The sequence below is a fragment of the Papio anubis genome, chromosome 9, assembly GCF_008728515.1.
Source record: "Papio anubis isolate 15944 chromosome 9, Panubis1.0, whole genome shotgun sequence".
NCBI lineage: Eukaryota > Metazoa > Chordata > Mammalia > Primates > Cercopithecidae > Papio > Papio anubis.
This window is the reverse complement of record NC_044984.1, coordinates 106,124,681-106,147,151: the sequence shown is the minus strand read 5'-3', so window position 1 is coordinate 106,147,151 and position 22,471 is coordinate 106,124,681. Positions and strand designations below refer to the sequence as shown.

At 46.8% G+C, this 22,471-nt stretch overlaps 2 protein-coding genes across 15 annotated transcripts in view; one reads left to right on the top strand and one right to left on the bottom strand.

Annotated features, from left to right (window-relative positions):
• MAPKAPK5 (MAPK activated protein kinase 5) overlaps nucleotides 1-1,027 on the bottom strand; it is a 50,558-nt gene extending 49,531 nt beyond the window's left edge. For 4 of the 6 annotated variants that reach the window (XR_002515853.1, XM_009181742.3, XM_021922954.1 and 1 more), the window contains exon 1: nucleotides 242-779. Coding sequence is in view for 4 of the 6 variants with exons in the window: in XM_009181742.3 (XP_009180006.1) it covers nucleotides 242-277 (36 nt within the window). In the remaining 2 variants the exon portion in view is untranslated. Of the gene's footprint in view, nucleotides 1-241 lie in introns of all 6 variants that reach the window. The other 2 variants (XM_003907172.3, XM_021922956.2) reach the window with 2 other exon arrangements.
• LOC108581122 (endogenous retrovirus group K member 6 Env polyprotein-like) lies at nucleotides 1,028-20,991 on the top strand. 9 transcript variants are annotated; one of them, XM_031650772.1, is made up of 7 exons: nucleotides 1,038-1,320; nucleotides 1,529-1,672; nucleotides 2,524-2,668; nucleotides 4,159-4,302; nucleotides 7,281-7,718; nucleotides 11,201-11,347; nucleotides 17,841-20,991. In XM_031650772.1, exon 7 carries the CDS (start codon nucleotides 18,641-18,643, stop codon nucleotides 19,688-19,690), a length of 1,050 nt encoding a protein of 349 aa, XP_031506632.1. In that variant the 5' UTR covers nucleotides 1,038-1,320; nucleotides 1,529-1,672; nucleotides 2,524-2,668; nucleotides 4,159-4,302; nucleotides 7,281-7,718; nucleotides 11,201-11,347; nucleotides 17,841-18,640; the 3' UTR covers nucleotides 19,691-20,991. The 9 variants fall into 9 exon arrangements, with proteins under 9 accessions (XP_031506627.1, XP_031506628.1, XP_031506630.1 ...); XM_031650767.1 differs by having other exon boundaries at nucleotides 1,028-1,672; XM_031650773.1 differs by lacking the exon at nucleotides 1,529-1,672.
• The last annotated feature ends 1,480 nt before the right edge of the window (nucleotides 20,992-22,471 follow it).

Sequence of the window (22,471 nt, the reverse complement as noted above, 5' to 3'; positions counted from 1 at the left end):
CCGTTCTAGCTGAGCACAAGTCACACTCACCAAGGAAGCTGATGGGAGTCGGACACACACCCAGACGTACACCCACACCCTTGGCCCCAGGGCTGTAAAGCGCGATCCACGGAATCCAGAGGAGACCGAAACCCAGGAGTCGATGGAACCTCTCACTGCAAAATCTCCCCGCTTTCTGAGGCTGAAGCCAAGAAGAACGCCACAGGACAACGCAGGGGAAGAGGGGGCACCTCCCCCTTACCTTGATGGCTTTCTCCATGTCGCTCTCCTCCGACATACTCAGTGGGGCCCCCACAGCCGGGAGAGGCAGAGGCTGCGCAGCCACCCTGTCCCCGCGTGGCCGAGGAAGCAAAGGGCTCGGCTCTCGGGCCCCTGGGCCTCGTGGCGACGGGAGGCAGCCGCCCCTCGGGACCGGTGGGGATGAAGACCCCGGAGCCGGCTCTGCTTCGGCGGGCGGCTCTAGGCTGGCGGCAGCAGCAGGGGCGGAGGCGGCGGCCCCTGGGGACAAGTCTTTGTGCTGGGCCCCGCGCGGCCGCCTCCTAGCCTCATCCCCGGCTGGGGAGTCAGGCTCCCGGGGTAGGGCGAGACGGGGAGGGCCTCCACCCGGGGCGCTGTGCAGGGGCCTCGTGGGGCCGCCGCTTAGACCCGGGCTCGCCAGGTCCTAAAGAGGAGCCTGCGCCTCCGCCTCCGCCGCCTGCACCGCCGCGAAGCCGAAGCCGAAGCAGAGCTCGGCGCCGCCGCTCCCGCCGCCGCCTCAGCGCCACACATCGCCGGGACACCCGCGCCGGGCAGCCCCGCCGGCCGCCCTCACGCACGCGCTGTGCTCCGCGGGAGCTCCGGGCCGCCCCTTTTGCCGCCCAGCTTCGTGACTCCACGGCCCCACGCGCCCCTTGCTGCCTTCAACTGGGGTTTCCAAGCCGCCCCGGAGCCGCGCACCCGACTTGCAGGCGCCCGCCTGGGCCTCCCTAAGTAGCGCCGCTTACAGAACAGGCCCCTGGACCTTCCGCGGCGATGGCGCAGCGCTAATGACGTCATGGGTCCGGACTCGCGTGAGTGCGCGTGCGTTGGAGCCTCAGCCTTTATCTCCACTCTGCGGAGATTCACGCCTGGGAAACGCTCTTCTGAGAGGACCCATGGAGGTCAACCCGGGAGAGAGAAGAGAGGACTGAAGCACCTAAAGTGTCCTGCCTTAAGGGAGCAGGATTGTGTAGAATATATAATAGCAGTAGCAGCTGTGTTTACGGAGCATTAACCTTACGTGGAGTTCTTTCCTACGTTACCTCCTTTCATCTTTACAAGGGAGCCATTTGGTGGTGTGAGGTATGGATGTTCCCATCCCTAATTTGCAGAATAGGTAACTGAGGCTCAAGAGAGCTAGTTTGCGCACAGCCGAGAAGTGGTCAAGTTAGAACGGGACCCCAGGTTTGTGCTCCCTACTCTCCACCGATAACCTATCAAAGGGCTTTGAAAGAGCTTTTGACTAATCGCCTCTCAATGGTTCTTCATTCACTTATTAATTGCACATCAGTATGTGCCAAATCTACTAGACATTGGAGAAACAGTAGGAACAAGACACGGTACCGGCACATGGATCTTTCAGGAAAAGGAAGTAGGTAATAAACAGGAAAAAGCCCGAGTCTGATGCTAAGAAGAACATAAACAGGATGCTGAGGTAAGAGAATAACGGGATGTGGAGACTGCTTCGTATTAGATTATTAAGGAAGGAATCTCAGGAGGTAACATTTAAGCTGAGACCCCTGAGGAATGAGAAAGGGCTGGCTATTGGAAATCCAAGGAAAGATTTCTGAGCAGATGGGTAAAAAATTTAAGGTGGAAATATGCTAAATATGTTCAAGGATCAGCAAGAAGGTCATTGTAGCTGGAGTAGATCGAGTAGGAGGAGACTGATAAAGGATGAGGCTGGAGGCCGGGCGCGGTGGGTCATGCCTGTAATCCCAGCACTTCAGGAGGCCAAGGTGGGCAGATCACTTGAAGTCAGGAGTTCGAGATCAGCCTGGCCAACATGGTGAAACCCCGTCTCTATTTCAAAAAATTTTTTTTTAAGTATAAAAAGGATGAGGTTGGAGATGTGGGCAGTGGCTTCATCATATGTGGCCTTTGGGGGTCATAATCAGGACTTTGGATTTTATTCTAAGCTATTGTAAGGTTTTAAACTAAAGAGTGGTGTGATCAAATTTGTTTTAAAATATCACTCTGCTTTGTAAAAATGGAATATAGGAAAGCAAGAATGGAAACAGAGCTATTAGGCTATTGGAGAATAATGCAGTTGAGAGATTATTACACTGTCTGAACTAAGGAGGTGGCAGTAAAGGTGTAGAGAAGATGGATTTTTTTTTTTTTTTTTAAATAGGGTCCCACTGGCTAGAGTGCAGTGGCATGATCACAGCTCACTGCAACCTAGACCTCCTGGGCTCAGGCAATCCTCCCACCTCAGCATCCTGAGTAGCTGGAACTACAGGGACATGCCACCAGGCCTGGCTAATTTTTCGTATTTTTTTGTAGAGATGGAGTCTCTCCACATTGTCCAGGCTGCTCTCCAACTCCTGAGTTAAAGTGATCCACTTCCCTTGGCCTCCCAAAGTACTGGGATTACAGGCGTGAGCCACTGGGCCTGGCTGAGAAGATGGATTTAAGACATGTTTCGGAGGTAACATTTTCAGGACTTCCTGAAGGATTAGATGTGGAAGGGGAGGATAAGAAACAGACCAAGGATAACTTTCACATGTATGCTTAAGCAACTGGATGGATAATGATGCCACTGAGTGAGTGAAAAACTTGATGGAAGTGGAAGATTCAGAGTTCATTTCTATCTAGGTTAATTTGAGACATACCAGAGCATAAGTAATTGAATATTGGAGTGGAGACTTAGTTGTCTACCGAATTATTATTTTCTTTGTTGGACATACACCTACACTGCATTATCAAAGTAAAATAAGTGTGGCTCTGTGCTTATGCTCTGCCCAGCAGAAAGCGAGCAGAAGAGGTGTGCACAGTTTCCAGGCCTGGCCCATACAGACCTCCAACAGGTGCTCCCTTGTGCTCTTACTCCTTCTGCCACCTGGAAGCAGATGGTGACCAGGCTCTGGAGAAGGCAAGGCCTGAAGATGAGAGATTCCTGAGTGGAGGAGAACTGTGCCTTACTGACCTAAATATCCACTCAGTATTGTTATGTGAGAATAAAGAAACTTAGGTTGACCTTTTACTTACTTTGAGTCTTTTGTTCTAGCAGCTTTGCCTATGCTACCTACTATGAATAAGAGCAATCATCCGGCAGTTAACTTCGGGAGAAAATTTTTAAATGACTTGAATTGACATCTGTAATAGGAAATATTCGTGCAAAAGTAATTGTGGTTTTTGCCATTTAAAAGTAATGGCAAAAACTGCAATCATTTTTGCACCAACCTATATAGAAGATGCCCGGGATTCATTCATTTCCTCCAGTAAGAATTTCTCTCTGCCAGGCTCTGTGTCTTGTAATACAGATGCAGAGATGATGTCATATAATAGAGATGCAGTGATGAAGAGACAAGGTCCTTGCCCTCAGGCAGCTTTTAGTCTAGCTGCTCAACTTACTTATTTGCACATGCTTTCCCATTACCTAGAAACTCTTCCCTCCTAATACACACACACACACACAAACACACACACACGCACACCCTAGTTTCTACTCATTCTTCAACCTTATTCTTCTTTGAGGTGGAGCCTTGCTGTGTCCCCTAGGCTGGAGTGCAAGGGCGCAATCTCGGCTCACTGCAACTTCCGCCTCCTGAGTTCAAGTGATTCTCCTGCCTCAGCCTCCCAAGTAGCTGAGATTACAGGTGCCTGCCACCACACCCGACTAATTTTTGTATTTTTAGTAGAGACAGGGTTTCACCATGTTGGCCAGGCTGGTCTCGAACTCCTGACCTTAGGTGATCCACCCACCTCAGCCTCCCAAAGTGCTGGGATTACAGGCATGAGCCACCACACCTGGTCAATTCTTGATAATGTTTTTTCAGAAAGACATGCCTTGCCCATACCCTCCTTTCCTAATCTAAATCAGATGTTCCTATTATCCTGTAACTAAATAGTCTCAACAAGGGAAAGAATCTTTTTTGTCTTATTGATCATATGTCCCTAATACCCAATCCATTGTAGGTACTTAATAAATTTATCCGTTGAAGGAATCAATGAATGGAGAAGGCAGAACCCTGAAGAAAGCGGTTTCTTCCAATGAAATTCCTCTATTGTTTGCTGGTGAGGCTGCCCTGGTTCACAGCCTTCAGTGATGCTCACTTCCTGGTACTTATGATCTTATGTAGTCCTCTCACCCTGCATGTGGGCTGGATCAAGTGGTTTGCTTCCAGTGAACGGATGTCATGTTCAAGATTAGGTTACAGAAACACTCTGGCTTCCAATGGGGCCCTCTCTGACTCTTACTCATTTGCTCTTAGGGAAGCTGGCTCACTTGGTTCCTAAAGCTGCTGTAATAAGGTATCACAAATTGGGTGGCTTAAAACAACAGAAGTTGATCCTCACAGCTCCAGATGCTAGAAGTCTGTAATGAATGTGTCAGCAGAGGCCAGGCACTGTGGCTCACTCCTGTACTCCCAGCACTTTGGGAGGCCAAAGCAGGCAGATCACTTGATGACAGGAGTTCGAGACCAGCCTGGCCAACATGGTGAAACCCCGTCTCTACTAAAAACACACAAAAAAATTTGCCAGTGGTGGTGGTGGGCACCTGTAATCCCAGCTACTCTGGAATCTGAGCCAGGAGAATCACCTGAACCGGGGAGGCAGAGAGGTTGCAGTGAGCTGAAATTGTACCTGTGCACTCCAGTCTGGGCAACAGAGCAAGACTCTATCTCAAAAAAAAAAAGTGGCCAGGCACAGTGGCTCATGGCCAAGGTGGGCAGATCACGAGGACAGGAGATTGAGACCATCTCGGCTAACACGGTGAAACCCCATTTCTACCAAAAATACAAAAAAGTAGCCAGGCGTAGTGGCGGGCACCTGTAGTCCCAGCTACTCGGGAGGCTGAGGCAGGAGAATGGCGTGTTCCCAGGAGGCAGAGCTTGCAGTGAGTCAAGATCACACCACTGCACTCCAGCCTGGGTGACAGTGTGAGACTGTCTCAAAAAAAAAAAGTCAACAAAGCCATGTTCCCTCTGAAGGCTACAGGGAAGGCTCCTTCCTTCCGGTGGCTTTGGACAGTCCTTGGCATTCTTTGGCTGTATCACTCCAGGCTGTGCCTCTGTCTTCACATGGCCTTCCCTGTGTGTCTCTCTGTGTACTCTCTTATTAAAACAGTCGTTGGATTTAGGGTCCAACATCATCCAGCATGATCTCATCTTAATTACATCTGCAAAGACCCTATTTCCAAATAAGGTCACATTCTGAACTTCTGTGCAAACATGAATTTGGGGGCAACATACTATTCAGTCCATTAGAGACATGTTGAGGAACTAACGTCTCTTACCAGCTGCCAGTGAGTACCTAAGGACTACCAACACATACATGAGCTTGGACAGGATACTCACCAAATTGAGCCTTTAGCTGACAGCATCCTCAGCCCACAACATGATCGTGGCCCTGTGAGAGTCTCTATGCCAGGCGCACCCAGCCAAGCCATACCCAAATTCCCGTCCCACAGAAACAGACTTTTTTTTTTTTTTTTTTGAGACGGAGTCTCGCTCTGTCGCCCAGGCTGGAGTGCAGTGGCCGGATCCCAGCTCACTGCAAGCTCTGCCTCCCGAGTTTACGCCATTCTCCTGCCCCAGCCTCCCAAATAGCTGGGACTACAGGCTCCGCCACCTCGCCTGGCTAGTTTTTTGTGTTTTTTAATAGAGACGGGGTTTCACTGTGTTAGCCAGGATGGTCTCGATCTCCTGACCTCGTGATCCGCCCGTCTCGGCCTCCCAAAGTGCTGGGATTACAGGCTTGAGCCACCGCGCCCGGCCAGAAACAGATTTTTTAATGTTGTTTTAAAGTACTAAATTTGGCCGGGCACGGTCGTTCACGCCTGTAATCCCAGCACTTTGGGAGGCCGAGGCGGGTGGATCACTTGAAGCCAGGAGTTCAAGACCAGCCTGACCAACATGGTGAAACCCCATCTCTACTAAAAGTACAAAAATTAGCCGGGTGTGATGGCGCCTGCCTGTAATCCCAGCTACTCAGGAGGCTGAGGCAGGAGAATGATGAACCCGGGAAGCAGAGGTTGCAGTGAGCCAAGATCATACCACTGCACTCCAGTCTGGGCAATAGAGCAAGACTATCTCCAAAAAATTTTTAAAAATTAAAAATAAATAAGGTTGGGCATGGTGGCTCATGCCTGTAATCCTAGCACTTTGGGAGGCCAAGATGGGCGGATCACGAGGTCAGGAGTTCAAGACCCGCCTGGCCAACATGGGGAAACCCCGTCTCTATTAAAAATACAAAAAATTATTCAGGCATGGTAGTGCATGCCCATAATCCTAGCTACTGGGGAGGCTAAGGCAGGAGAATTGCTTGAACTTGGGAGGCGGAGGTTGCAGTGAGCCGAGATCGTGCCATTGCACTCCAGCCTGGGTGACAGGGTAAGACTCTGTCTCAAAAAAAAAAAAAAAAAGACAGGATCAATATGTGGGATACAGGCTGGGTGTGGTGGCTCATGCCTGTAATCCCAGCACTTTGGGAGGCTGAGGCGGGTGGATCACTTGAGGTCAGGAGTTTGAGATCAGCTTGGCCAAAATGGAGAAACCCCGACTCTACTAGAAATACAAAAATGAGCCGAGTGTGGTGCCATGCACCTATCATCAAAATAAATAAGCAGGTTCTGATTCCTTAGCTGTGGGGTGGTGCCTGGGTTTCTGCATTGCTAAGAAGGTGCCCAGTGATGTAGATGCCGCTGCTCGGTCCAGGACCATACTTTGAGGAGCGGGTGTCGACACCTCCACAGTGTCTGTCACTCAACAGCCCCTACTTACAGGATGGGCCTTGCTTCATGTGGGTGCCATGTGACTCCATCCCCTGGCCACAGCTGACTGGCCCAGGAATGGCCATCTGACCCAAGCTGGGCCCTTCAGAGGATGCTGGGAAGTCAGACTGGAACATTAAGCCAGTTGTGGGTGGCTGTGGACACGGAGAGGTTGTTTTGTCCCAGGCTGAGGCAGTCCTTGTCTGCCTCAGGAAATGGAAGCGGTGAGGCTGTGGAGAGGCCAGAAGGAGCAGCCTCCCAGCTCAAAGAGATTCGGCCCTGCCTCCCATTCCTCACTGCACTAACTGTCCCATGTCCTTTCCAGGTGTACCCCTATTGCCTGATGGTTGTGTTACCAGTGGAGGGTGTCCAGGTTCTTGGCGTCTTGAACAAAAAATTGGACAAAACGCACAAAGCAAGGAAAGAAATGAAGAAAATTATTGAAAATGAAAATATACCCCACAGTGTGGGAACAGGCTGAGCATAGGGGCTCAAAGACCCCATTATAGAATTTTTGGGGGTTTAAATACCCTCTAGAAGTTTCCATCAGTTCCTTGGTGTATGTCCTACGTAAATGAAGAAGATGAAGTAAAGCTACAAAGTCATTTACTTGGTGTACGCCATATGCAAATAAAGAGGATGAAGTAAAGTTACAAGGTCATTTACTCGGTGTACGCCCTATGTAAAAGAAGAGAACAGGCGGCGCGGTGGCTCACGCATGTAATCCCAGCACTTTGGGAGGCCAAGGCAGGTGGATCACAAGGTCAGGAGATCAAGACCATCCTGGTTAACGTGGTGAAAACCCATCTACTAAAAATACAAAAAGAAATTAGCCGGGTGCGGTGGCTCACGCATGTAATCCCAGCACTTTGGGAGGCCAAGGCAGGTGGATCACAAGGTCAGGAGATCAAGACCATCCTGGTTAACGTGGTGAAAACCCATCTACTAAAAAATACAAAAAAGAAATTAGCTGGTCGCGGTGGCTCCCGCGTAATCCCAGCACTTTGGGAGGCCAAGGCAGGTGGATCACAAAGGTCAGGAGATCCAAGACCATCCCTGGATTGCTTGATGGTGAAAACCCATCTACTAAAAATACAAAAAGAAATTAGCCGGGTGTGGTGGCGGGCACCTGTAGTCCCAGCTACTCGGGAGGCTGAGGCAGGAGAATGGTGTGAACCCATGAGGCAGAGCTTGCAGTGAGAGCCGAGATCGTGCCCACTGCACTCAGCCTGAGTGACAGAAGCGAGATTCCATCTCAAAAAGTAAAAGAGAATGAAATAAAGGTACAAAGTCATTTACTTGGTGTGCGCCCTGTGTAAATGGAGAGGATATTTCCTGTCATAGCTGAAGTGTGAATTGGGCTTATGTTTCCTGCCTCCAGACCCTATTTTCATGGCTCAGTTGGAGTGATGTCTCATCCCTCTGAATGCTGCCGAGCAGTCACCAGTTTTTCTCAGGCCATCTTCGTTGGTTCAACTTCACAACAGTGCTCTTCCCTAACTTCACACGCTTGCCCAATTGTGTTCTTGGATTAAGTTCTTAGTCGTGAATGCCTGCCAGAAAGGTTGTGCCTTCTGGGCACCTTGGCTCACACCTGTAATCTCGGCACTCTGGGAGGCCAGGAGTTCAAGACCAGCCTGAGCAACATAGCAAGACCTTATCTCAATAAAATAAATAAAAAGGCTGGGCATGGTGGCTCACACCTGTAATCCCAGCACTTTGGGAGGCTGAGGCAGGCGGATCACCTGAGGTCAGGAGTTTGAGACCAGCCTTGCCAACATGGAGAAACCCCGTTTCTACTAAAAATACAAAAATTAGCTGGGCATGGTGGTGCACGCCTGCAGTCCCAGCTACTCAGCAGGCTGAGGCAGGAGAATCATTTGAACCTGGGAGGCAGAGGTTGCAGTGAGCCAAGATCATGCAAGTGCACTCTAGCTGGGGCAACAAGAGGGAAAATCCGTATCAAAAAAAAAAAAAAAAAAGAAAAGAATAAATAATAAAATTCAAAAATAATAATATAAATGATAATACTAAAGGTTGTATCAAGTTATGTTTTCGTAGTAGTATGAAAGCATGCCAAGGTCTCTGACCTGTTTCTGTTCCTCAAATATAGCAAAACTGGACAGTCTATGAATGGAAAGTTCTAGCATCTGCTGACCTGACTCAGCTCAAATCCTTCAGACCTCTGAGCTGGAAGGGGCCCAGAGGTCTCCAAGGCCAGCCTCACCTCAGGTGCAGCATCCATGCTGGGACTTTGCAGGCTGGCTGGAGCACTCAGTGTTTGCTAACTGGCTCCTGTCTCCCCTCTCAGAGCTCACAGAATAAATATCATCCCTCTCCTGGGACAGCTTTTTAGGTATCTCACATGGTGTACATTTCCTTAAAAATTTTATTAACTCTGGGAAACAATGCATAACATAAAATGTACCAGCCTAACCATTTCTTTTTTCTTTGAGATGGAGTCTCGCTCTGTCACCTAGGCTGGTGTGCAACGGCGCTATCTTGGCTCACTGCAACCTCCGCCTCCCGGGTTCAAGCAATTCTCCTGCCTCAGTCTCCCGACTAGCTGGAATTACAGGCACCTGCCACCATGCCCGAGTAATTTTTTTGTATTTTTAATACAGATGGGGTTTCACCATGTTGACCAGGCTGGTCTCAAACTCCTGACCTCACGTGATCCACCTGCCTCAGCCTCCCAAATTACTGGGATTACAGGCGTTAGCCACCATGCCCAGCTTTATCCTAATGATTTCTAAGAGTACAGTTCAGTAACGTAAAGTATATCCACACTGTTGCGCATCCGGTCTCCAGAACTTTTTCATGTTGCAAAACTGAAACTCTATACCCACTGAACAACAACTCCACATGGTAGCTTTGTGAAGCTACTGAGGAGGCACTATTCCAAAGAATTTTAATATCTCGGCTGGGCGTGGTGGCTCAAGCCTGTAATCCCAGCACTTTGGGAGGCCGAGACGGGCGGATCACGAGGTCAGGAGATCGAGACCATCCTGGCTAACATGATGAAACCCCGTCTCTACTAAAAAATACAAAAAACTAGCCGGGCGAGGTGGCGGGCGCCTGTAGTCCCAGCTACTCGGGAGGCTGAGGCAGGAGAATGGTGTAAACCCGGGAGGCGGAGCTTGCAGTGAGCTGAGATCGGGCCACTGCACTCCAGCCTGGGCGACAGAGCGAGACTCCGTCTAAAAAAAAAAAAAAAAAAGAAAAAAGAATTTTAATATCTCATTTCACAATGATTATTCTTACTTTACAGCTGAAAAAAAAAAGAAGACAGTGTGTTAGTCTGTTTTGCATTGCTATAAAAGAATACCTGAGGCTGGGTAATTTTTTTTTTTTTTTGACATGGGGTCTGGTTCTGTTGCCCAGGCTGGAGTGCAGTGGCATGATCTTGGCCCACTGCAACCTTTGCTTCCTGGGTTCAAGCGATTCTTGTGCCTCAGCCTCCTGGGTAGCTGGGATTACAGGCATGCCCTACCATGCCTGGCTAATTTTTGTATTTTTATTAGAGATGCGGTTACACCATGTTGGTCAGGCTGGTCTCGAACTCTTGACCTCAGTAATCCACCTACCTCGGCCTCCCAAAGTGCTGGGATTACAGGCATGAGCCACTGTGCCCAGCCGTGAAGCTGAGTAATTTATAAAGAAAAGAGATTGATTTGGCTCATGGTTCTGCAGGCTGTACAAGCACAGTGCTAGCATCTGTTCTGCTTCTAGTGAACCCTCAGGAAGCTTAGAAATCCTGGCAGAAGGCAAAGGGGGAGCCGGCATATCCCATGGCGACAGACAGCAAGAGAGATGCCAGGCTCCTTTTCGTAGAGAGCTGAATGCCCATGGGTTGTGACCAACTTAGCATTCCACTGAGGCTATATGCTCAAACAGCAAACTGTTTATCATGAATGCAGAATGTGGGCAAACTTGCTTCTGCTCCAGCCACCAGAAGGTTTGCTGAGGGCAATCAATCCCTGGCGCTGTGCACCTTGAGGTTATCTACTGGGACATCTAGAGCCTACTGTTCAAATAATGCAGTCTTGTGAGCCTGCTGTAAATCAAGCTGCTGACCGACAACCACCCCGCCCCCCTTCTCCCTGTCTCCTTTACCCAATAAATATGAAGGGCTCTAAAGCCCAGAGCCCTTGTTCATCAAAAGCAAGGAGCCCCCTGACCCCTTCTTCCAAATGTGCTCTTTTGTCTTTATCTTTATTCTCACATTCGTCCCGCTTTGTTCAGTCCACCAAGGTCCATTCACGCATCAAAGTGGCACCCCAGAACAGGAACTCCGAGGACATGAACGAAGAAGGTCTGCTGGAGCAGAGAAGCTGAAGTTGACAAGACGAATGGGGACCCTGGAATGAGTCTGCTGGCAGCTGATATAAGGTCAGTGCCCTAAAGAGGTACTGATCAGTGCCCTAAAGAGGTACCAGGAGCAATATAAGGTCAGTGCTCTCTTAAAGAAGTACTGGGAATGGGAAGTTTTCTGAATCAGGTAACATGGGGCAGAATTTTTCTGTTGGAAAAAATATATGTGCAGTTGTTTAAAGTTTTATTGAAACAATCTGGTGCTCAGGTTAATCCTCAGACATTAGCGAAGATGCTGCAGGAGGTTATTATGCATAACCCATGGTTTCCACAGGCAGGCACTCTTGATGTAGAAAATTGGCAAAGAGCAGGAAAAGAATTAAAACAGGCTCATCAAAAAGGTCTTAAAGTTGATTCTTCTGCTTTCTCCACTTGGAGTTTAGTTCGTACTTTCCTGCCATTATCTCCTTCTTATTCTGCTGGACAGCAGGAGTCACGTTCTGAGTCTAAAAATCTGAAAGAGTGGCCGGGCGCGGTGGCTCAAGCCTGTAATCCCAGCACTTTGGGAGGCCGAGACGGGCGGATCACGAGGTCAGGCGATCGAGACCATCCTGGCTAACACGATGAAACCCCGTCTCTACTAAAAGATACAAAAAACTAGCCGGGCGTGGTGGCGGGCGCCTGTAGTCCCAGCTACTCCGGAGGCTGAGGCAGGAGAATGGCGTGAACCCGGGAGGCGGAGCTTGCAGTGAGCCGAGATCGGGCCACTGCAATCCAGCCTGGGCGACAGAGCGAGACTCCGTCTCAAAAAAAAAAAAAAAAAAAAAAAATCTGAAAGAGTGTTATCCCACCCACAGCACCAATTGAAAATAAAAAACAGGAGAGGGAGGATAAAAATTGGCCTATACTGCCCCCTCCAGTTGCAGAAACATCTGTACCACTTCCTTCAGTAGCAGAAATAGAGACCTCAGAACAAAGAATTTTACGCTCTGCTGCCATAGCTGGAGAGCCCTTAGGACGTTGCACGTTTCCTATTTCCATAAGGCCTGATCCAAACAATCCACAGCAGTTTATTCATGAACAAACCCCACTAGAGTTTACGTTGTTGAAGGAATTAAAAACCAGTGTAATTAATAATGGGGTACAGAGCCCATTCACCTTAGGATTGTTAGAAACTGTATTTGGTGCTATGCGCCTTCTACCCTTTGATGTAAAACAGTTGGCCCGCACTTGTTTGTCTGCTAGTGCATACCTGACATGGAATTTAAATTGGCAAGAAATGTGTGCAGACCAGGCTAGACAGAATCATGCTGCTGGACACGGAGACATTACAGAGGATATGCTGTTAGGTAATGGCCCTTATTCAGACCTGGAACTTCAAATGACACTTCCAGATGCTGCTTATCAGCAGTGTGCACAGGCCGCTAAACATGCCTGGGTCACAATTCCAGAAGAGGGAGTCCCAGTACAATCCTTTTTATATATCATGCAAGGGTTGCAGGAGCTCTATGCGCAATTTCTTGCAAGATTACAAGAGTCAGTGAAGCATCAGATTCCTCATACCGCTGCCACAGAAATGCTAACCTTAACTTTAGCTTTTGAAAATGCAAACGCAGATTGTAAATGTGCACTGGCACCTGTGAGGTGTACAAAACTTGAGAAATTTTCTCAGAACTTGTCAGGATGTAGGAACTGAGCTCCATCGCTCTGCAATTTTAGCTCAAGCAACGGCTAATTTAGTAGTTGACAAATCTAAAAGGAGCCAAGGGTCAAACCCTAAAGTGGGAAAATTTTATAACTGTGGAAAAACTGGACATTTTAAAAAGGAATGCCTTATAATGCGGTGCCCCCCCATCCCCCCCAGCAGAAAAAATGCCAGTACTCTGTCCTCACTGAAACAAAGGAAATCACTGGGCTATTCAATGCCGCTCAAAATTTCATCAAAATGGTACCCCCATCAGGAAACGAGAAGGGGGCCTGGACCCGGGCCCCTCAAACAATGAGGGCATTCCCAGTTCAGACTACAACCCCACTTCAGGGGTGGGTCCCAGGAGGAACATTGATTCCCTCACCCCAGGAACACCAGGAAGTACAGGATTAGATCTTCCAGTTAGAGAAAGAATTACATTAGTTGGTGGAGGCAAACATATCAAAGTCCCCACTGGCATTTGGGGACCTTTACCAGCAGGATACATGGGACTAATTTTAGGCAAAAACTGCCTTTACTTGCAAGGCATCACTGTAGTCCCAGGAGTAGTTGACTCTGACTATGAAGGAGAAATTCAAGTAGTTTTACTGTCACAAGATCTTTGGGTTTTGGAACTGGGAGAATATATTGCTCAATTATTGCTTATTCCCTGCAAATTATACTCTTCTCCACGAAAGGAGAAACGAGGAAATAAAGGGTTTGGGAGCACAACTACATGAGAAATCTATCACAACCTATAGCCTCTAATAGGCCCACCTGTGTAGTACAAAGGAAAGGAAAGAAATTGTATGGGCTTATGGACACCGGAGCTGATGTGTCAGTAATATCCAGTAAGGACTGGCCCCCAGCATGGCCTCTCAGACTAACCTCTACATCCCTAGTGGGAGTAGGAGCAGCTAAAAGTGTTCAACAGAGTGCTGAGATTTTACCTTGTCTTGGTCCGGATGGACAGTCATGTACTTTCCAGCCTTATGTTGCAAATACAGCTATCGATTTATGGGGTCAAGACTTACTTACAGCATGGGATATGAGACTTACAAGTGAAAACTTTGATAACCCAGGATTTAAAATGTTGAAGGACATGGGATATCAGAGTGGAAAAGGTTTAGGGAAATTCCTACAAGGAAACCCTAACCTGGTATGTATAACTGGAAAAACAGTTAGCAAAGGGCTAGGACGTCAGGATTTCTGATGGGGATCATTAATATTTCTCCTCCACCCACTGCCTTACCATTAGAATGGCTTTGTGACAAACCTGTGTGGGTGGATCAATGGCCCCTAACACAGGAGATGCTAGATCAACTTCATCTGTTGGTAAAAGAACAATTGAACGCAGGACATACAGAGAAGTCAGCCCCTGGAATTCACCAGTATTTGTTATTCCAAAAAAGTCCAGAAGATGGTGACTACTGCATGATTTGAGAGCTATTAGTGCACAAATTAAACCGATGGGTGCCTTACAGCAAGGTTTACCTTCCCCAGCAGCCATTCTAAGAGACTGGCCTCTTGTAGTAATAGATCTTAAGGACTGTTTCTTTACTATACCATTACACGAGAAGGATAAGCCTAGATTTGCCTTCTCTGTGCCTTCTATTAATTATAGAGAACCTGTTTCTCACTATCCATGGAAAGTTTTACCTCAAGGCATGCTTAACAGTCCTACATTATGTCAGCACTTTGTGGGAAGAGCATTAAAGGAGCCTTGAAATATGTTTCCCACTGTGTATATCATTCATTTTATGGATGATACTCTTTTGGCCGCTCCTACAGATCAAATTTTACATCAGTTATTCAGAGAAACAAAACAGGCTTTAATTAAAAGGAATCTCAAAATTGCTCCAGAGAAAGCGCAAACAACATCCCCATACCAATATGTAGGAACTATTATTATGGAGAGGAGTGTACGGCCTCAGAAAGTAGTTCTCCGTAAAGTCAGGTTACAGACTTTAAATGATTTTCAATAATTATTAGGAGATATTAATTGGTTGTGATCAATGCTAAGTACTGCAACTTACCAACTTACACACCTTTATCAAACCTTGCAAGGAGATTCTTCCTTAAATTCCCCACAGCAATTGATCAGAGGCAGAAGTGGAGTGACGACTTGTAGAGCAGACGCAAGGGCAATGATATGCCTCACGGCTACAACCACAAAAACCTTTGCTTTTGTTTTTCCTATCCCTCACTCTCCAACAGGACTTTTAGGCCAATGCTTAGACAAATCTGTAACAGTAATAGATTGGCTCTTTCTACCTAATCAAACAGTCAAAACCTTGCAATAAAAAACCTTTCTTTAATTACACAAATTGTGACTGTCCGGGCAGGCATAGGTCAAAGATGCTTATGGGATATGATCCAGATAAAATTATTGTTCTTTTAGACTCTCAGCAACAGTCCGGAGCTTGGGCAATGTCGACTGCCTGGCAAATCACTTTTGCAGACTTTGTGGGTGCAATAGACAACCACTATCCCTCAGACAAAATTTTGCAGTTTTATAAAGTCCATTCTTTCATTCTTCCTGTGATTACTTACCACAAGCCTATTTCAGGTGTCCAGACTTCGTTTACTGATGGCTCTTCTAAAGGTCATGCAGCTATTTATGGACCTAAACATACTCAAACAATAATGACCTCTGGGGTTTCAGCTCAAGGCTCAGAGTTAATTGCAGTCATTCAGGTTTTACAGCTCACAGCTGCAGATCCTATCAACATTGTCTGTGATTCAACTTATTTATTATTATTTTTTTTTGAGACGGTATCTTGCTCTGTCGCCCAGGCCAGAGTGCAGTGGTGCAATCTCGCCTCCCAGGTTCAAGCACTTCTCCTGCCTCAGCCTCCCGAGTAGCTGGGACTACAGGCGCCCGCCACCACGCCCGGCTCATTTTTTGTATTTTTTTTTTAGTAGACACAGGGTATCACCGTGTTAGCCAGGATGGTCTCGATCTCCTGACCTCATGATCCACCTGCCTCGGCCTCCCAAAGTCCTGGGATTACAGGCGTGAGCCACCAGGCCCTGCCCAATTCAACTTATGTTGTAAGTGTAGCCAGTTGCATAGAAACTGCTACAATTAAAAATACACTAGACCCAGAACTGCTTAATTTGTTACTAAGACTTCAACAAACTATTTGCTCTCCTGCGGCTCCTTTTCATATTTCTCATATTCGCTCTCACACACAACTTCCTGGGCCACTACCTCTAGATAATGATAGAGCAGATAAACTGATTAGCTCTGTGTTTCAGCAAGCTCAAGCCTCTCATGCACGACTGCACCAAAATACTTCCGCCCTACTCGCGTGCTCCATTTGTCTCGCAGCCAAGCTAGGGCTATAGTACAAGCCTGTCCTACTTCCCAGCATGTCCCTGGAGCCACACCTGTGGAAGATTGTAACCCACGAAGTTTGGCTCCAGATGAAATCTGGCAAATGGATGTTACACATATAGCAGCCTTTAGTAAACTTAGCTATGTTCATGTGACTATAGACACTTATTCTCATATGCAGCATGCTACATGCCAAACAGGTGAGACAGCTGGTCATGTATGGCAACATTGTCTGTCATCATTTGCTCATATGCGGATACCTAATTAAAAACTGACAATGGACCCGCTTATACTAGTCATGCTTTTCAAAATTCTTACAGCTTTAGGCTATAACCCATAAAATAGGAATTCCTTTTTTTTTTTAACAGATTCAATAATGTACTGTTATTGTTGGTTTTATTACAGGAGAATTTAAGCTTCATGACAGTAGACATTTACTCCTCTGTTTTGCTCACTGCTGTTTTCTCAGCACCCAGAAAAGTAACTGGTACACAATAGGCACTTCATAACTATTTGCTAAGTGACAACCAAATGAAAAAAAAAAGTAAAAACTGCTGAACAGTGGGCCGAGATCACGCCACTGCACTCCAGCCTGGTCGACAGAGCGAGACTCCATCCAAGTCTTCCTAGCATCTCAAGCTCAGGAACATGTGGTCCATATGTCTCTATCTGCAGTGGTTGGTATTCATACAGAGCTTCTTCAAGCTTGTGAATAGGTGCCAGTGAAATATGTTGACCCATTTTGATGCCTGTGGAAAACGTCACTGGTTTTACAGGTTTGGGTTTCTCAAGTTGCATTTCTAATTGGGTAGATCTATCTTTATGCTGAGCCAAAAGCAGAGCAACAGGGAGATCAGAACTCTCCAGCTCATCTAAAAAAGCCTGCTTATTCTTCCTTTTTAGAATCTGCTGCAGTTGTTCTTCCTTATAATCCTAGAGGACAAGGAATTATAGAGTGGGCACATCAAACATTACAACGCAAGTTGAAAAAACAGAAAGGGGCTGGGTGCGGTGGCTCGCGCCTGTAATCCCAGCACTTTGGGAGGCCGAGGCAGGCAGATCACGAGGTCAAGAGATCGAGACCATCTGGCCAACATGGTGAAACTCCGTCTCTACTAAAAATACAAACATTAGCTGCGCATGGTAGCGCGTGCCTGTAGTCCCAGCTACTTGCGAGGCTGAGGCAGGAGAATCACTTGAACCTGGGAGGTGGAGGTTGCAGTGAGCCGAGATCCCACCATTGCACTCTAGCCTGGTGACAGAGCAAGACTCCATCTCAAAAAAAAAAAAAAAAAGGGAAAAACAGAAAGGAGGGATAGAAGACCAGTTACCACCTCAAACAAAACTATACTTAGCCTTATTTACTTTAAATTTTTTGACTCCTGGTATGGATGGTAAGACTACAGCAGAAATACATTGGCAAGTGTTAGAGGAAAAGAGAAAAGTTTATCTGAAAGTGTTATGGAAATCCCCGGAAAAAGGACAATGGAAAGGTCTGGTGGATTCACTGATGTGGGGATGAGAGTATGCTTGTGTTTTTACAGGAGATGGACAAGCCGTGTGTGTGGGTGCCCTCAAGGTGCATGCGACCATGGAACAGGAGACTAGAGGAACCCAGGGTGGCCAACTATGGGCCCGGTCCCTCTGGTACAAGCCATGAGCCAGCTGAGCCTGAGTGCAAAGATGGAGAGAAGGCCGACCGGAGTCATGAGGACCTCAACCCCCATAACCTGGGGGCAACTCAAGAATACCCCGCAGGAAGCTGAGAAACTACTGGAGCATCAAGGCCAGGCAAAAACCCCTGATTCCATGTTCTTGGCCATATTAACCATAATGTCCTGTGCGGTGTTTACCCTGTGCAGAGGCAAAAACATATTGGGCATATGTTCTCAATCTCCCAGTAGTGCAACCTATACTTTGGAGTGACACTCCTCCTGAGATTTATTATGATCAAGGAGTGTGGGCTCCAGGACCCCTGACTCCCCCGACATAGAACAGTTGGGGTCTCAGAACAACATCATTAATTATAGCGCCCCACTAGAAGAACTCCCTTTATCACTACAAAGACGTCGCTCAACCATAGCTGTCTTATAATTCAAGCTCAAGAAAGGTTGAGTCATTATGGTAAAGTCATGTACCTATTAAGTCTTGGTTCTATTAATGTAACTGGTGTGCTAACCAAGCATTCCCGGCCCAATCACCCTAATTGTGCTGACTGTATGGAATGGATTCCCTTTGATAGTTCCTACCCACCTCCATGGACCCAGTATCTCGGCCCACTGGCTAGAAAACAATCTATGGTAAGTTGCAGACATTGTGGATTGGGGACCTAAAGGTCAACTATATGGAAAACATGAAAATCAGAAATCATGGCACAAACTTCGCTGGCATGGGGTGGCAAGCTTTTAATGCTGCTTCTTTATACCGTACCGGGATCCAATCCCAGTCTGCCACCCGGATTGCTTGGCATGGAGCAGGCTTTAGCCTGCCTCTTCCTCAGTGGCATTATCTAGGGAGGAAAGGACCAATCCAAGAGACATTATGGAAGGCAGCACTCCCATTTATGAATGCCAGCATCTGGGATGGGATACTATCCAATAATAGCAATAGTAAGCAACACAGTCTTAATGTTACGTTTGTAAAGAATATCACCACTCGATTTATAGTTTGTGTTTTTAATCCTTATGTCTTTTTGGCAGCTAAGAAGGACCAGCTCCAGGTAAACAATACCCAGTTGACCTATAAATCTTGCCAGTTATATCACTGCATTAATCATAGCACATTGCACACACATAATATCTCTACTTTGATTATTTTGGGTTGCATCCCTGGGCTATGGATTCCTGTTAATCTGTCTGAGCCTTGGGCTACCACCCCTGCTTTGCACTTCATGAAACAACTTTTAACTCATCTTACTCATTGTGTCCATAAAGCCTTAGGCATCATAATTTTTGCTATTGTTTCCTTGGTCACATTAATAACTTCTGTTGTGATGTCCTCTATAACTTTGCATAGTTCTATTCAAACAACTCAGTATGTGGAAAACTGGATGTGTATGGCCAACCAAGTGTGGCTACTTCACAATAAAATTAACACTGAGTTACAAACTGAAGTGGCAATGTTGAAATCCATGGTTCTATGGTTAGAAGAACAAGTACAAAGCTTGCAATTGCAACAGCAATTGCACCATCATTTTAATCACACTCATATTTGTGTAACCAACTTAGAATATAACCAAAGTGAGTATCCGTGGAACCCCGTGAAAGCCCATTTGCAGAGAGCTTGCACATCCAACATCACCTTTGATATTGGTCAATTACAAAACAAAATTCTTGATTTAAATAAACAAACTCAAGAGTTTCAGCCTTCTTTAGAAGACTGGACCGAATTCTAGCAAGGCCTGGAGAGCCTCAACCCTTGGACCTATCTAAAGCACCTCATTAACATCTTATATGTAGTCCTTGCAATAATGTTGTTTTTTTCTCTGTCTTCTGTTCATAGTCTGTAAAATTGGATGGACCGCCAATCAGAAAATGAGAGCTGCCCAGCCTGGCCTTACATTCTTTCAATTAATTCATAAACAGAAAGGGGGAAATGTAGAGAGCCGAATGCCCATGGGTCGTCACCAACTCAGCATTCCACTGAGGCTATATGATCAAAGAGCAAACTGTTTATCATGAATGCAGAATGTGGGCAAACTCACTTCTGCTTTAGCCGCCAGAAGGTTTGCTGAGGGCAATCACTCCCTGGCGCTGTGCACCTTGAGGTTATCTACTGGGACATCTAGAGCCTACTGTTCAAAGAATGCAGTCTTGCGAGCCTGCTATGACTCAGGCTGCTGACCAACAACCACCCTCGCTTCTCCCTATCTCCTTTACCCAATAAATACAAAGGGCTCTAAAGCTCAGGGCCCTTGGTCACTAGAAGCAAGGAGCCCCCTGGCCCCTTCTTCCAAATATACTCTTTGGTCTTTATCTTTATTCCTGCGTTCGTCCCCCTTTGTTCAGTCCAACAGAGATTAGGTCCACCTCACCTTTTAAACAACCAGCTCTTGCGTGAACTCATTACCATGGGGGAGGACACCAAGCCATTCATGAGGGATCCACCCCCATGATCCTAACACCTCACACCTTGCCCCACCTCCAACACTGAATATTACATTTTAACATGAGATTTTGAGGGGATACATATCCAAACTGTATCAGAGAGGTTACTTCAAATGTTCAGGTGCATGACATTTTGATATAGCTTTAAAAATAAGCTATTAGGTCTGTGCACAGCGTCTCATGCCTGTAATCCTAGCACTTGAGAGGCCAAGCCAGCAGGATGACTTGAGGCCAGGAGTTCGAGATCAGCCTGAGCAACATAGCAAGACCCCATCTCTCTCTCTCTCAAGAAAAAAAAAAAAAGAAAAAAAAATATATGCATGGTAGTGCACGCCTATAATCCCAGCTACTCAGGAGGCTGAGTTGGGAGGATCGCTTGAGACCAGAAGTTCAAGACCAGCCTAAACAACACAGTGAGATCCCATCTCTACAAAAAATAAGCCATTAGACTCTAGGCTTATTATTATTGCCAGGTATCCTCACTGTTACTCCTGGCATGGAAGATATAGTAGGAGTCATAGATGGCTGTAGGTCAGGTGCTGTCTCACAAGTAAACCACATATCGCCAGGCATCACATCTATGCTCTCACTCTAGTATATCTATATTGTAACCCCTTCTATGTACCAAGGCAGGAGGATCACTTCAAGCCAGAAGCTGAAGACCAGCCTGAGCTACATATTGAAACCCTGACTCTCCAAAAATAATTAGCTGAGTGTGGTGGCACGTGCTTGTAGTACCAGCTATTTGGGAGGCTGAGGCAGATGAATCACCTGAGCCTAGGAGGTAGAGGCTGCAGTGAGCTATGATCGCACCACTGCACTCCAGCCTGGACGACGGAGTGAGATCCTGTCACTAAAAAAAATAAAAAATAAAAATATTTTTAAAAAGCTCTTGAGAAGACTCCAAGTACAGTTCCTGGCATGTAGTGGGTGCACAGTTAATACTTCTTCTTGGGGCCACAGGATTGGGCATCAGATTTACATTTCACCGAAACTTTCTTTACCATCTGTATCTATTTCCTTTTCAAAAATGTAAATAAAACCGATACAAATGAACAAATGTCAGCTCTGTTTTATCCTTCACAGAATAAGCCAAATGAGACTTGGAAGTGACTTCAGAGATTGTGAGGAAATGGAAGCTTAGAGGTTGTATGGTTTGCCCAAGTTCCCCTGACCAGCTCTGGGACCCTGTTTTTTTTTTCAGTTGAGGTGAAATTCACATAACATAGAATTTACTTTTTTTTTTTTTGAGACAGAGTCTCTCTGTGTCACCTAGGCTGGAGTGCAGTGGCACAATCTTGGCTAACTGCAACCTCTGCCTCCCAGGTTCAAGTGATTCTCCTGCCTCAGCCTCCCAAGTAGCTGGGCATGTGCTTCCAAGCCCAGCTAATTTTTTGTATTTTTTAGTAGAAATGGGGTTTCATCATGTTGGCCAGGCTGGTCTTGAACTCCTGGCCTCAGGTAGTCCACCTGCCTCAGTGTCCCAAAGTGATGAGATTACAGGCATGAGTCATGGCACCTGGCCACTTTTTTTTTTTTTTTTGAGACAAGAGTCTCGCTCTGTCACCCAGGTGGAGTGCGGTGGTGCAATCTCGGCTCACTACAACCTCTGCCTCCCAGGTTCAAGCAATTCTCCTGCCTCATCCTCCCGAGTAGCTGGGATTACAGGTGCCAGCCACCATGCCCAGCTAATTTTTGTATTTTGGGTAGAGATGGGGTTTAACCATGTTGGCCAGGCTAGTCTCGAACTGTTGACCTCATGTGATCCGCCCACCTCGGCCTCCCAAAGTGCTGGGATTACGGGCGTAAGCCACTGTGCCCGGCCTGAATTTACTGTTTTTAAGTGAGCAATTTGGTTGTATTTAGTAAATTCACAATGCTGTACAACCACCACCTGTATCTGGTTCCAAAACATTTTCATCACCCCAAAAAGGCACCCCACCCAATAGCAGTCACTCCCCATTGGTCCCTTCTCAGGGCCCCCAGCAATCGACCTTCTCTATATATAGATTTGCCTCTTCTGGACATTTCCTGTAAGTGAAATCATACAGTCCTTCTCCTTTTGTGTC